We start from the raw sequence: 14,916 nt of genomic DNA on the forward strand, positions 1-14,916 counted from the left end.
CTCCATCAAACACTGGATTTGAAAGGATAGATAAAGAACCACTTGTCTCTAATCTGTCCATCATAGACACTGCAACAGGCAAATAGGCTTTTTTGGAGGGAGGGGTGTTTAAGACTATTTGCACACAAACCTTTGTTTTCACCGAGAAAAGACAAATGGAGTCTTTCAAACAGCAAACACAGTAATTGTTGAAAGCAAAAGGTCACACTAGATTAGTTTTATTGGGGGAAAAAAGGGGGAAGTGATAAAAGCTCTTTCTCTTTTTCTAAAACTAATTAAAGCAGCAGATAAAAGAACTTTGGTGTGGCAAACATACTGTTCAGTGAAGCAGGCTTCCATTTCATTTCATGCTGGGTTTACTTAATTATTGTACAAAATGCAACGGAGAGGTTGGCGATTGTGTGAGTGTGAATGTGTGCATGTGTTCGTTCAGAGGTAAAAACCTCCCCGACAGAGCAGAGCTATTTCAATGGAAATGTCACTTGGACGGAGATGACCCATGCTACCCACATCACACCTGAGTGAGGGCTACTCTGCTGTTTTCAGTTGCTCAAGTTTGCCCTCATACATTCTTTGAGGAGAAAACATTGTCAGCGTCTCAAACAACAGGTAGTGCAGGATGAAGATTTTGCTAATTGAGGACTACGGCAGAATTAAAATCTTGATCATTTTACTAGCTTTCTTATTATCTGAAGTAAAAATGGCTGAAATGACACCAGAGAGCGATTTGAGTCCTCATTCTCCCAGCTTTGTGTTTTGCTTCTTCCATTACTTCTCAAACCCCAGCCTGCCCAGGCTTTGGTGATTTTTGTCTGCATCAGGCTGCCTTAGACAAGGTGCTCTGTCACTGTGTTCTTAGAGGCTAATGTATTCCCAAGGTGGTGGGAATCCAGATCCATTAATTAGTCAGCTTAGATTTGACCACACCTATGAAATGGCCCCAGGGGTAAAGGTGAGTTAAATCCTGAAGGCCCATGTAGAAAGCTGGATGCTGTGCCATGCATCTGTCATCTCAGATGTCCTATGAGGCAGGAGGCAGAGACAAGAGAATTGCTCAGAAAGTACAGGCCAGTTACCCTGTCCCAGAGTGGCAGAAACTGTCTTGTCCACTATAGAAGGTACTGTAAAGGTGGCCAAGAAGCTGAGTAGTAGTGGCAGCGCACGCCTGTAATCCCAGCATTTGGGAGGCAGAGGCAGGTGGATCTCTGTGATTTCGAGGCCAGCCTTGTCTACAAAGCAAGTTCCGGGACAGCCAGAGCTGTTACACAGAGAGACTTTGTCTTGAAAAAACAAACGAAAATGTGGTGAAGAACCCGTGGTGTAGGAGCTCCCAGGTTCCATGGGGGAGGTGGGGAGAGAACCATTACTATTATTTTGCTAAATAGGCATAATATCAAACTATCCTCTAAATTCCCATCTCTATACTCATAGATTAGTGTAGCCCCCACACTTCATCAGTGACTTTCTTTGTGCATTGGATAATGGTTAATAGAGAAACTCAGAACTGGTCAACATGCAGAAAATAAGTGCCATTAGAGTGCTAAGCCACAAATGCAACATTTATTCACCCTCTTTTCGCTACACTTCAAGGAGCACATCGTGGAAGAAGCGGGAGAGAGATTGTATGAGTCAGAGGTTAGGGAGGATTTGAACAAAGCAATGACTTCTGACATGTTAGGACTGCTCCCAGCTGCTTGCACAAAACCTGCACATGAGCCTGTACCCTAACTAGCAACCATTGACAGCTGTTGGCACTTTGGAGAGGGAAAGTCAATTTTCAGAGAGTGTGGTCCCTGGTCGGTCAACCACAAGTACATTTCAGTGGATGGCCCCATGTCTATGAATATATGGGAAACACAAATTGGATTTGCTGGGTTATTTAAAAAAAAAAGAGGACATGAAATTGAGAAGGATAGGGCAGGTATCTGGTAGGAGTTAGAGGGAAGAGCTGGGTAGAGTAAATATGATAAAAATACACCATATGTTTATAAAATTATCAAAGAATTAATAAAATATATACACACATGCAATATATTAGGGAGAGGGAGGGAGGGAGAGAGAGAGAGAGAGAGAGAGAGAGAGAGAGAGAGAGAGAGAGAGAGAGAGAGAGAGATGCCACAGATCCAAGGTGCAAGGAGAAAAGAAGAAAATCCAACTCTGAAAAGCTGATCTCTGATCTTCAAATATTTGCTGTGGCATGGATGCCTACACACACACACACACACACACACACACACACACACACACACACAGAGAGAGAGAGAGAGAGAGAGAGAGAGAGAGAGAGAGAGAGAGAGAGAGAGAGAGGCTACATCCAGATATAAAACTATAAGAAAATAGCAAACTCCAGCTCACACATTTACCACCATGGCCCTTACTGTTTATCTTCCAATAAGCACGTCTAGGTGAGGCACACAGGGGATGTGTGGCATCATCAGGATAGAGCCATGGGAGCCTGTTTGACAGACTCATGCTCAGCATTTGTTACTTTTCAATATATGCACAAGGAAGGGGTTTTAAATGTTTCGTTAAAAAGCAATGCATAATTACACTTATCTTTTAGTCCATGCCCAAACGATTTGTTTTCAGTGCTTTGATATTTGCTGATGTAGAACAAGATATAATGACCAAGTACAATGACTCTATTCACATAGCTATGAAATCAGCAAAGCAGTGAGTTCATTTAAGAGAGTATTTCAAGGAATTCTTACCTTAATTTCTAGTACATTTTCATTGCCCATTGAGATTACCACTGGCTTCTCAAAAGGCTTAAACACAGGATTATGCACGTAAGTGAGATCAAAGTGTTTGGAAAGGACCCCGTCTAGCAGGAAAAAGGCTTTGGTCTTCAGGGGGAGTTGCAGATCCAGCTGTTGCAGTGAAGGCGTCGTGCAGCAGATGATCTCTGAGTTAGAGCGGTGCTCACAGGCCTACGGGAAGACAGTTTCCCACTGTCAGCAGGACACAGGCAGCATCTACATGATCTGGCTAGTTCATGACTTCAGAGTCCACCCAAACCCACATCGATGGTCACAAAGGTTCTCCATTTAACCTTCCTAACATTGAAGAACACATTTTGGGACACACAATAGGTGTAAAATTTTTCCAAACAACTGTTTTTTGTTTTTTTTTTTTTTTTTTTTTTGATTTTTCGAGACAGGGTTTCTCTGTGTAGCTTTGCGCCTTTCCTGGAACTCACTTGGTAGCCCAGGCTGGCCTTGAACTCACAGAGATCCACCTGGCTCTGCCTCCCGAGTGCTGGGATTAAAGGCGTGCGCCACCACCGCCCGGCTCCAAACAACTGTTTTTATAGGAACCCAGAGCTTCACGTGCTGGGAACAAGCTACGATGATGTAGCTGCAGCTGGCCTTCCCTCCATCATGTAATTTTCCTTAGGACAACAAGGCAGTTTCCTGGGGGAACTGCTCCACATTCTGTAAGGCAGCTACGGGCGAGCACGGGCTGGGCTTTGAGAACTTAGAAGTCCTTGCTTCAGAACTCACTTGGAAGTTATGAGAACTGAGGGGAAGGCATTACTTGGAGACTCAGTCTCCTCACTTGGTAATTAAGACTGAAGTGTTCTTCACAATGTGGGCTGCTTCCCGGATAACTGCTTTGTTTTAAATTGCCAAGTTCCCCATGGTTAACAGCATGGCTGGCAATGCTCATGGAGCCTTGTTGGTGTGTTAACTGGCAAGTGTGGAGTTCCAAAACACTTTCCAAAGTCAGTCTCGTGCAAGACTCCTGATATTCCCACAGGGAGGTGTCATGCTGTCCCATATTTAGATAAAGACACCGAGCTCAGGAAAACATACTTCCTTCAGTCTGGTCACCCATCTGAGGGGTGGAGCAGGGTGCCAGCAACCAAGGCCATGAACATCCATGTTCACTATCGTCGCCACTGACCCTTGCTTCTTTTTCACTCTCTAGCCTCTCCGAATATCGCTGTCCATGTTACAAAGGCTCTGCTGTTATTATTTTATATCCTTTCATCTCTCATTTCAAATCCTCCTCTTTGAAATTCTGATTTATGGAATTTTGGAAAATGCAGTTTCCTCTTGATTGTACTTGGACTAAGAGCAGCCAGACAAAGTGGTATATTTAAAGTCAAAGGCTTGCGTTTCTCCCCCAAGGAAAAGACAAACAGGCAACAACATCCCTTAGATTTCCTTTTCTTTGACGAGTATAGTTGGAGATAAAACAATTACTTATGCCCACAATAGCAAAAGGCCTCAGGATATACATAAAAAGCACAGAATTTGCTGGGTGGTATTTTCTTCTTAATAATTTTAACACTTATTCTGTACTTAAAATTCTATGTTGGAATCAGATAAAACAAAGAGATAAAACATGAATAAAATATATTGCACTATTTAGTTTTATGTAAAATATACTGTCATAGTGCTAAGAGCTATTTATTCCTATCATCTTGTAAAATGGGAATGAAAGAGTGCAGTGCTACCATATTAATTCTCTGTATAATAAAGAACCTAAAACCACAAATTAATCTGCAGGATTCTGGGACACAGCATGTATTATCAAATTAATCTACGTTTTTGTTAACTATTTCTATATTTCAATGCTTTGAGTTTACTGGAGTTAAATAAATTATTCTGGCTAGATATATATCTACATCAGACCTGATCATAAGTTTCTATTTGTTAAATAATAAATGGTACAATTCATCATAGTCAACTTTAAACTCTGTAAGCCACAGGGAACAGAGAAGGAGCATACACCTCTCCATAAGGCAGGGTTTAGAAATGACAGTAAAGTTAGAGATAATGAAAGAGTAGAACATTCCTTAAAAACTTCACTTCTATCCAATACTAACATGCAGAGTTAGTGTATGCTGTGTTTCTGACTCAAACAATAGAAGTTTGCATTTCCACATACATGGACAGGTAAGACGTATCTTCTGCCCTGTCTGAGTCTTCCTTAGGGTTTGCCTCTCATATCTGACACCTGGAGAGCTTCAAGCAAACATTTAATTATAAATAAATGGCTGAAGCTAAGAGTTATTCTATATGTCATCTTTGGGTAAGGGAGATGAAAGCAAGCACCCCCATTATCTTAATATTGGAGGGTTGGTGTTCAGTAAATGAATCATTTCTCAGACTCAACTTTAAAAAGTCACATGCCATCAGCAAAGAGGGTAACTGTTATTTTTATTTGGTTAAAGTAAAATTGTATCTTGGTTGTGGAGAATTGACATCTCCTAAATTAATAGCAGTGGTATTCTAACTTTGTTTGTGGCCATGTATGGGGATTGGCTTCAAGGTCCTTAACTTCATGCTGTGACTCCCTGGAGTACCATCTCTCGGAAATATGATAAGAATCTAATCACACTCGTTAGAGGTGATGCAATGTGGATGATTGAGAGGGTCAAGAGAAATCTCATTTGGGATGACCTTACTGTTTGGTGACTTAGCTTGACATTTTCAGTCCCAAATTGCTTTTTGTAATTAAGGAACAGAGTGGTCCTAGTCCTTAAGAAATATTGGAAGGAGAAAATTCAAAGAAAGTGCTATAATTTAATCTATCACTTGCCTAGTTGAGACTGTCTGAGAGAGGGCACTTAGAGCCTTTACTCCAAGTTGAGTGCATATGTCCAACTAGAGTGTGGCATCTCAGAAAACTGAAGAAAACAGACCTTTCTGAAGTCTTGATTAAAGTTATTGGGGTGTGTGTGTGTGTGTGTGTGTGTTTTGTTTGTTTGCTTTTCTTTTTGAAACAGGGTTTTATTTAGCCTTAGTCTGGTCTTGAACTTGCTGTACAGCTGAGGTCAACCTTAGACTGATCTGATCCTCCTGTATCCATCTTCCAGATGCTGTGATTACAGATGTGTACCACCATGCCAGGCCTAATGTGACCTACTGAAATCATTAGAGCCACAAATGGACCCATCACCTTTAAGGTTCAGTTATGGTGGAGTTTGCAAATAAAAAAAAGGAAATGGAGAGAAATGAAAAATATCAACATCTGACATCTAGGATATAATATAGTCTAATACTTTCTTGTTATTTGATAAAAGTACTTAATTAGCATTCTGTATGTACTAACAGAGACAAAGACAACAGGAAAGAGACACAAGAAAATAGGTTTCCGATTCATAGTCTAAGATGTACAGGGGGTGGGGCAGATGTTTTAATTTTATTTATCTACTTTTTATCAAGATGTGTGTAGCAGTTTAAAATTTCTTAACTTCATAAATCTAAATCATATCTTTCATTATATAGATGTTGTAAGAAATACATCTATCTATAATGTATATCTACATATAATGTTTTTCTATGTATAATTTAATTCTATGTATAATATAAACTTATCATTTTGCTTATCAGCACCATGTAGTATGTATTTAAAGAGAAGAAAAACATATAATCATGATTAAAACATAGTATTTGTACTTCTCATTCATAAAAATGTCTATCTTAATATTTCTTTCACTTGAGAAACTCATCAAAAGCTGTATTTGTTAGGTTTCCATTGCTGGGATAAATCTCCATGACCAACATCAACCTGGGGAGAGAGGGTGCATTCCATCTTACAACTCTCAGATCACAGTCCATTTGAGGAATGTCAGAACAGGAACTCAAGATAGAAGTACAGAAGAAGGGATTGAAGGAAGGACCATGGAAGAATTCTGCATGCTGGCTTCTTCTCCGGGCTCACGTTAAGCCACCATTCCTATCCCTCCCAGAAACACCTGCCTAGGGAGGGCACCACTCATAGCGGGCTGGGCCCTCCAACATCAACAACTAATCAAAAAATGCCCCCACAGAGTCGCCTGCAAGCCAATCTGATAGAGACATTTCCTCAACTGTGGTTTCCTCTTCCCAGATGACCCTAGCTTGTGACAAGTTTGTATTGGTACCAACAATTTTGAAAACTGCTGCCTGAAGCTGAAAGTCTTCACTGGTATATAAATGTGTGTGTGTGTGTGTGTGTGTGTGTGTGTGTGTGTGTGTGTCTGTGTGTGTGTCTGTGTCTGTTTCATGCATGCATGTGTATGTATGTATGTGTTTACAATGTCAGCTCAAGATTCTATTGTGGAATAAAAAGTACCATTTGACTTCTGCTGCAAATATCACTAGTGAATATTAACGGCAAAGCCTAAATGTCCCTGTGCCCTGAAAGCCTGGTGGCAGAGGCAGAGCACTGAGCGGAATGGGCACCTGGAGGACTCACCACTGTGTAGTTCACGCCCACTTCATGCACATTTATCACCAGCTTTGGGATGCTAATTGAATTTAGGCTTCTTCCAACTCCCGTTATTGTGCTTCCACCACTGGCAAAATAAAATAGAAAACAGCCATGTTCAGAGCCTTTCCACCAAGCATGTAGCTCCTCAGATTTATACTCAATGATAGTGACAGAGGACTAGCTGGAGTTCAATGGGAACTCAGGGGTAACTCTTCTCTGGAAGTTTGAGAACATTTGAAAGAAAATGTTATTTCATAAGCTTTAGAAATGCCTGCATGTTTTACTGACTAAATGTGGAGAAGAAACGGCTTTTACACTCTGAAAAATACGAAGAAAAATGTCCATGACTATTGTTGTTGGATGATAGAATGAACGGAAACAGGAGAGGCTGAAGTCAGTCCAACGCCACACTGGCTAAAACAGAGTCTGGTACAGGGGGAAAGTGTGTGTGTGAAGGAATCCCAGAGCTCGATGAAAGGCAAGGGCAAGGTGAGTCTGCTGTCATGAACTGCGGCTCAGCAGAGAACTGATCCAGATGTGTACACGCTGTGTGTGACATAGGAGTGTATACACCATGGCACCAGGTTGAACTGTTTTTCTCTAAGTTGTTTAAAGCATAACAGGATAAGAAGAATGGTTCTTGGCGAGAAGTACCATCGATACAGTCAAACTGTCCCTGAAAACTAAATGTAATTTCCCATAGAATTGGAAAGGTGCTTCAAAAGAAACACCATTTAAGTGAGGGATGAAAATTCGATGCTTCTCGGTTGTGTCTGCAGCCAAACCACCCTTCGGCTCTTGCTTTTCTTCTACCCATCGGCAGCTTTTACTTACCTAATAAAAGATTTGGTCGGGTGGATTTCATAAACAACGGGGTCTTCCCGGTAACTGAAGCTGCTTGTCTCCCGGTTAGCTAAGTCAATTTTCAATTTCACGGGAAACTCAGCAGAGGTAGCGTGAGCTGGAGTATAGCATTCAAGAATGCTATCTGATACCCTGAACAGAAAGCAAACAAACAAAAGAGCAGAAAGAAGGAAAGGGAAAAAGTAAAAGACAGACATTAGTTATTAGTGATATACATAATCCAAAATTATATCTGTAAGTCAAAAAACGTAACTCGGTTGCGTTTCCTGAGGTGGTCTAGAAGACAAGCTCTTCCTAGTCTATGTTGTTGACATCCAACTAGATCCCATACTTAGCCTCGTTGAAAGGTCATCCTTGACTTCAAAACATTTGGTGGTTCAAGGAACCTTCAAAGTACGTTTAGTACTGGAGTAAACTTAGCTCCTTCTACTCTACGAAGGAGAAACATAACCACCTTCCAAGTTTAACCTCACCCCTTTCTTCTAACCCTCCACATGTCTTCTTTAGCTCTGAATCTTGATAGAAATACCTGTTTTGATGTATAGCCAATAACCAGGACCCCAAGCTCACTCTATAGTTGGAATAAGACTCACCACAGTAAAGGAGTGCACGGCATGACAAAGGGTAGAAAAACCAGCAAAAGGCAGGGGAGGAGGGGTGGGGATGGATTTGTGAAGGAGAGAATTGTCAGCAGGAGAGGAAGTCACTAATAAACATCTTTACTACGCTTTGCACAAACACAAAAGAACTAGACTTGATGTGTTAGGTACAGATATTCATACAAAACAAAAAAAAGTCAAATACCTTTTTAAAGTACATGTCTTTCCACCAATTGAAATGTGTCTAGAATTCCCACTGTTCAGATATTTTCCAGTTAAAGTGAGTAACGTGCCTCCAGCCTGAGGACCATAACTTGGAGAAATACTTGTTATTACAGGATCCTGAATGGGCAGCAAAACGAAAATGTAACTGGTTAATTCCATCATTTAAATAAAAATCAAACATCCTAGGTCATGGAAAGAACAATGCTTAGACTTACTACATAGGAAAATGTACTGTATTGTGTTGCCCCTCGACTGTTAGAGATGATTACAGACACATTGAAGTGCTCACTCATCGCAGGACCAACTGTGCATTTCAACCTGGAAAAAAAAAGCAGGGCTTAATATGTTTCAAATGCACGTGCATTTTCTGATTTTCTGGTTTGGCTGCTTGTGGTGATGGGACATTAACCCCAGCTTGTGGGCACATAACGGCAAACAGTAAGCTCAGTTTCATGGAAGCATTAGGCTGAAAATCACGTAATTCTATTTTTTTGAGTGATCATGCCAAACTTTTTATCGATCGTAGTAGGAAACTTCAGCCCTCACCTTGGCAGACTTCACCAGCTAAGAAGTGCATGATAACCTAAGCTTGTAAAATTATGTGGTTGTTTGGCACATGTAAAGTAATGATTGCTATCTCAGCAGCATGTGAAGCAATGTGCCATCTCTGAATAAGCCAACTCTCTTCATCAACTTATGCCAACAGCCATGATTTTATGACTATAGTTGTCACAAGTTTAAATCACTTAAAGCATTACGAAACTGTAGCAGTTTTCCCAGAGCATTATTGTTATTATTGTGCCATGTTGGGGGCGTAAGTAGGCACATGGAGTCAGAGGTCAACCTTGGGTGTTATTTCTCAGGCACCATCTACCTGGCTTTGAGATGGGCTCTCTCACTGGGACCTAGAGATCCCTGATTAAGCTAGACTACCTGGCTAGCAGGCTCCAGGGATCTTCCTGTCTCTGCCTCCCCAGTGCTGGGTTACCAGTGGGCACCACCATGCCCAGCTTTTTATTGGGTGCTGTGTACTGAACTCAGGTCTTCCTACTTGCTTGGTAAGCACTTTGACAAATGAGGCATCTCCTTAGCCACCAACAGAGCCAATTTTTAATCAGTAATCTTATATAGTTTAATATATAGTATATAACGCTGAAATATAATTTGTTTTACTAAGTAACTTCTAAAAAGAGAGGATGAATTGTGTTTTTTTCTTTATAGATCTTAATTCACTTTGCAATAATTAAGAGTTTTGGAGAACAAGGGATATTCCTAGGGTGAACTTGCTTTTGTCTTTGGGCTAGCAAGCTTGACATTAATTGGTTTTGGATTCATTAAAATGTATATATTACGCTCTTCTATGACCCTGGAATGAAATCTATTAGGTACATTTACTCTCTAGAACAGATTCAACCATAAAGATTCAACTGTTAAAACTTTAGTTGTTGCTACTACAATATAACAATTCCTGAATTACCTGTTCACTGTGGAATTCAGAGACTGTAGAAGGGATATGTAGAACACAGAAGGTGAAGCACAGCCTTTGACCAGAGACCTAAACTTGGTAGTCTGTCGGCTCTGATCTCTGGCTTAGTTTGGCTAGGATGCACCCCAGCTCTCTGAACTTTAGGTAAGAATGAGACTGACACCTCCCAGGATTTGGGGGAATGCCCAGATGGCAGAGTGCCAATGAATATTACCTCAATATAAATTTAAGATCATCCAAAAAGTGTCCCAAAAATGTGATTGATGGCATCGCCATTGTTTCAAGGACTAGCAGGTAGATCGTGATAAGAGGACACAAGCCAAGCTGATGTCCACAAGAGGACTTTAGAGACAATGTTTGGAGTCTGAAGGGGAAGGGCCACTCTCTCCAATTACAAAGACAATTTCTGCAGAGTTTTTACTTTTGTAGTTTTAAAGTTCCTGAATGCCGGGCTAGTAGGACTGTTCAGTAGGCAAGGTCACAAGCCTGGTGACCTGACCTCACCATACAATCCTAGCCCTGGAGACCACAGTGGAAGGAGGTGAACAAATTCCGGAAGTCATCTTCTGACGTCCACATGCAATGCTACGTGTGCAACTGTACGCACAGATATTTGTCAAACACACAAAGCCACAGTAACAAGCACGAACAAACATTAAACTCCAACTCTGTATAAAAATCAAATCAAGCAAACAAGTCGCAGAACAACTATTGGATGCTGAATTCATCTTTTTTGTTTTTTTCCTTGAGGTCATGTCACCTTTTTCTTTCTCCGAGTCTCTCAAATGCTGTGACAGGTCAAGACCCTTATTAATTCATGGATGAACATGTTGAGCAATTTTTCCTTTTTTAGAAACTCTAATTTAAAAAAACAAAACAAAACAAAACAAAAAACCCCAAAACAAGCCTGTCTCCCAAGCCCAGCCCAGCAAAGTCACCCATGTTCCTTACGTATTGGTGGTGCTCTCACTTAGCGTCAAGGTACAGCTCTCATTGCCAAGCAGAACTTTGGTTTTCCTTAAATCAAATTTATTATTCTTCTTGAATCCAAAGTCCCAGCCGCATATGGTCAGCATCGTTCCTCCTTCAAGGGGTGCACTAGTCGGGAAGACCTACAAGGATAGACAGAACTTGAAAGGAAAATACTGCCCAATGTGGTTTCTTTTCACATGGTGGAAACCAAGCAAACGATGGATTATTTTTTAATATGTATTTTTATTTGTAAAACTTGTGTATGTTTCTGTGTGTGGGTTTGTGCATGTGAGTACATTGGCTATGGAGGCCAGAAGAGGGTGTCTGACTAGGGAGTCCTGGAATTTCAGCTGGTTGGGAGTCACCTAATGAGGTGCTGGGAAGTAAACGCAGGTCCTCGGCTGGCATCTCTCCAATTCCCTGGATCTACTGTAATTGTATCAATGTGTATTTCTTACCTAGGTTTGCAGTAGCTTTTTAAATATGCCAACTATTTGATACATAATATAAATGAAATTATGTAATATTTAATACAAACAACACCTTATTTCTACTGAAAATCAAAGCTGACAGATCCCCAAATTGGTATTATAGTCATTTTTCTAATTCTCTTTGACATTATTTTATCTCATTTTAAAGATGTTTTTCCTCATGTTCGATGTTCAGTGACTAATAAGCTCATTTTTGGTGTGTTAAAAGTGAACGCTGGAGATATTAAAAAGATGGTAGCGGCCATGATAAACCAGAGCATGAGCAATTTATGACGTCTGTAAGACAACAGTTCCTAGGCTAAAACTATTTAGGCAAAACACATTTCCAAGTTAAAAATAAGCTTCTCCCGGGGAGCTGTATGACAATTGAGAAAGGAAATGCTCTTTTGGGGGGACATATTGTAAATTGTACTGTAAAGCACAATGGTGGGAAAATGAAATCGAGGAGACTCAGAACCAGCCAAGTCCCAGCATGTACTGAAGCCTGCTCTGCACCAGTCTTACCGTTAAGGAGAACTTTCAGAAGAATCCAAATTTGCAAACATTCCCATCCTTCCTAAGTAAATAATTACAAACCAACGTCTTAACTCACCCTTGTTATAAAACCCTTCTAAGTCTTAGCTTAATGCTTTTGTGATCGTCATTTTAGCCATAAAAATCCATTACACAGTTGTGCCTTTCATGAAAATTTACCTCTTCTATGTCTAGCCAAATGAGAACTGCTAGAGGAACAAAAAAGCCTGTTTATTATGATATTAGAAATCTAGCAGGAGAGAAGAAGCATTCTCTCCCAGGACCCCCTTCAGGCCAAGGCTGCCAGGCAGCTGCTGCCCCTTCTAATGAGAAGGTTTTCTCCGTCCAAACAGCTGCCCAAGCTGATGTGGACCTGATCCCTCTGCCTCCAGCCCTTCCCCTGCTCCATGTCAAAACTGAAGCCTGTCACTCAGCACACATCATCGCTTCCTATGAAAAGGCAGAGAGACTTGACGATCATTGAGAAAAGACACAGACTTCTTCCGCAGCTGCACTGGTTAAGAGACACAGCAACAACAAATCCTCTCCTACCCCCGGGGGTTCGAAAGGATGCCTCTGCTTAGCATTCGCTGAGCTGAACACTGTCCCAGTAGCTTAGGGAGGAACTGTCCCTCTTCCAGGGGAAAAGGAAGGAAGTTGTCATAGACCACACACCCTTGCTCAGCCCCAACAATGGGCTGGCAAACTCTGAGTTATCCTGGAGTGCAGAGAAACTCTCGGGGCAGGAAATGAATGTCCTGCATAGAACCACAGAAGCCGGGTCTCCCACCTGTCTGGGTTTCACAGGTGAAAGATGGCAATGCTGTTGGGCCCCTTCCAACAAGACTTTCGAATTATGTTAGTGCACCCCACTAAGATAAAATACGAGAAAGCGTTAGAAAAAATTGAAAATTAAGTTTTACTATTGAAGCCACTTTCTGGTTTAGCAGGAAAAACAAGGTCACAGATGTGTTGGTGGCGATGCACGGCTACCCGGTCTGCTGTTGCTCTGTATCTGGGACTCTGATCAATGATATAGTTCTATTGTGTCTCTGAGGTCATCTTCAGTCCCACAAGGTATGAAGGTCCCCCTCCCCCCACCCAGTACATTCAGAATACACTGGGGAAAAGCCCCTCATTTTCTGAACATTTCTCGTTGCTCTTGAAGATTAGGTGACACATTTGAAACAATGGATTGGGTTTATAATCCTGAAATCACTCATATCTAAAAGAGCAAGGAATCCCAGCCACTGAACACCATGTACCTTGAGAAGCAGGTTAATGTATATGTATCACAAAGTGAAATTCTATACATCAGCTGGATTTGTACATGTAGAATTTAGGGCAGAAAAGGAAAGGGGACAATCTATCTTATTTTTTTTTTCAGTGAGAACGCCAAATGTCACGGTCTAGTACGGCATGAAATCTCCCTAACAGCTATGGATGGAGGTGGGTGGGGTGGAGGGGTGGGGTGCGGGGATTTATAGACTCAGCTGTGCTACTTTCTTTCTACTATATAACCCACGCCTCTTCAACTTGTGCATGATACGCTGCAACCTTTTACATTTATTTTGGTTTTACTTTAAAATTTTTTTTTTGGGTGGGGGTGGGTTGCAAGGGCAGAGGGCAGGGGAGAGGGGGCCGGGAGATGATTGGGATCAGGATGAAAGATGTGAAATCCACAAAGAATCAATAAAAAGTTTAAAAAAAAAATCAACTGTAGAGTGCTGGACCTCAGAAAGATGAGGGAGGAGGAAGACTTGTATGAGAGACTATGTGGTTCTGGAAAAATCTAAGCTATTGACTCTGCTTTCAACTATTTTTAACAAGGCTTTCATGATTAGTAAAGGGAAACACAGTGGTGGGCAAGATGAAATGTTTCTGCCCGTCAGCTTATCAGTCTGCCTTCCTAAATACTAATGTGGACAGTTCTGAAAAGAAACTGTTGGGATTTGATTGTGTGTGCCTGTGTATATGTGCACACACACACCACACACACCACACCACATACACACACACACACACCACACACACCACACACACCACACCACACACACCATACCACATACACACACACCACACACACACACACACACACCACACACACACACACACACACACACACACCACACACACACACACACACACACACACACACCACACACACACACACACACACACACACACACACACACACACACCCTGGACAGTTGTCACAGACTGTAAAGAGTTCTAGTTTCTGGCACCTGAAGTCGCCAAGGCTGTTTATAAAAGTAAACAGTTGCATGTGGCTTTAAAGGGAGAGGGAACAACATAGTGAAGAGTTACAGTTGCTTTTTCTGCTTTTAGTGTGTTCTCTGACTGGCCAAGCCAAGACTTGATAATCATATCACACCTAGCAAAAAATGGTTTGACTGAAAACCCACTTACCCACTCAAATCTTGCTCCAAACCGTAACTAAATGGAAACAGCCATTGCACTCCAGCCCCGTTTCCCTGTTTCCCCTCGGCGGCTTTGTTTACTCGGTGCGGAGCGCACCAGGTGACCCAGCCCTTTCACT

The 14,916-nt window shown here is 41.5% G+C and overlaps 1 protein-coding gene across 5 annotated transcripts in view; it reads right to left on the reverse strand.

The window, feature by feature from the left end:
* The window catches only part of Met (MET proto-oncogene, receptor tyrosine kinase), a 110,352-nt gene that overhangs the window by 32,590 nt on the left and 62,846 nt on the right, over positions 1-14,916 (reverse strand). For all 5 annotated transcript variants that reach the window (XM_028871765.2, XM_028871767.2, XM_028871766.2 and 2 more), the window contains 6 exons: positions 11,332-11,492; positions 9,110-9,212; positions 8,875-9,011; positions 8,041-8,202; positions 7,192-7,291; positions 2,712-2,930 (listed from right to left, as the gene is read on the reverse strand). In XM_028871765.2, coding sequence (XP_028727598.1) covers positions 2,712-2,930; positions 7,192-7,291; positions 8,041-8,202; positions 8,875-9,011; positions 9,110-9,212; positions 11,332-11,492 — 882 coding nt within the window. The remainder of the gene's footprint in view (positions 1-2,711; positions 2,931-7,191; positions 7,292-8,040; positions 8,203-8,874; positions 9,012-9,109; positions 9,213-11,331; positions 11,493-14,916) is intronic.

This window comes from Peromyscus leucopus, chromosome 3 (assembly GCF_004664715.2).
Source record: "Peromyscus leucopus breed LL Stock chromosome 3, UCI_PerLeu_2.1, whole genome shotgun sequence".
Taxonomy (NCBI): Eukaryota; Metazoa; Chordata; class Mammalia; order Rodentia; family Cricetidae; genus Peromyscus; species Peromyscus leucopus.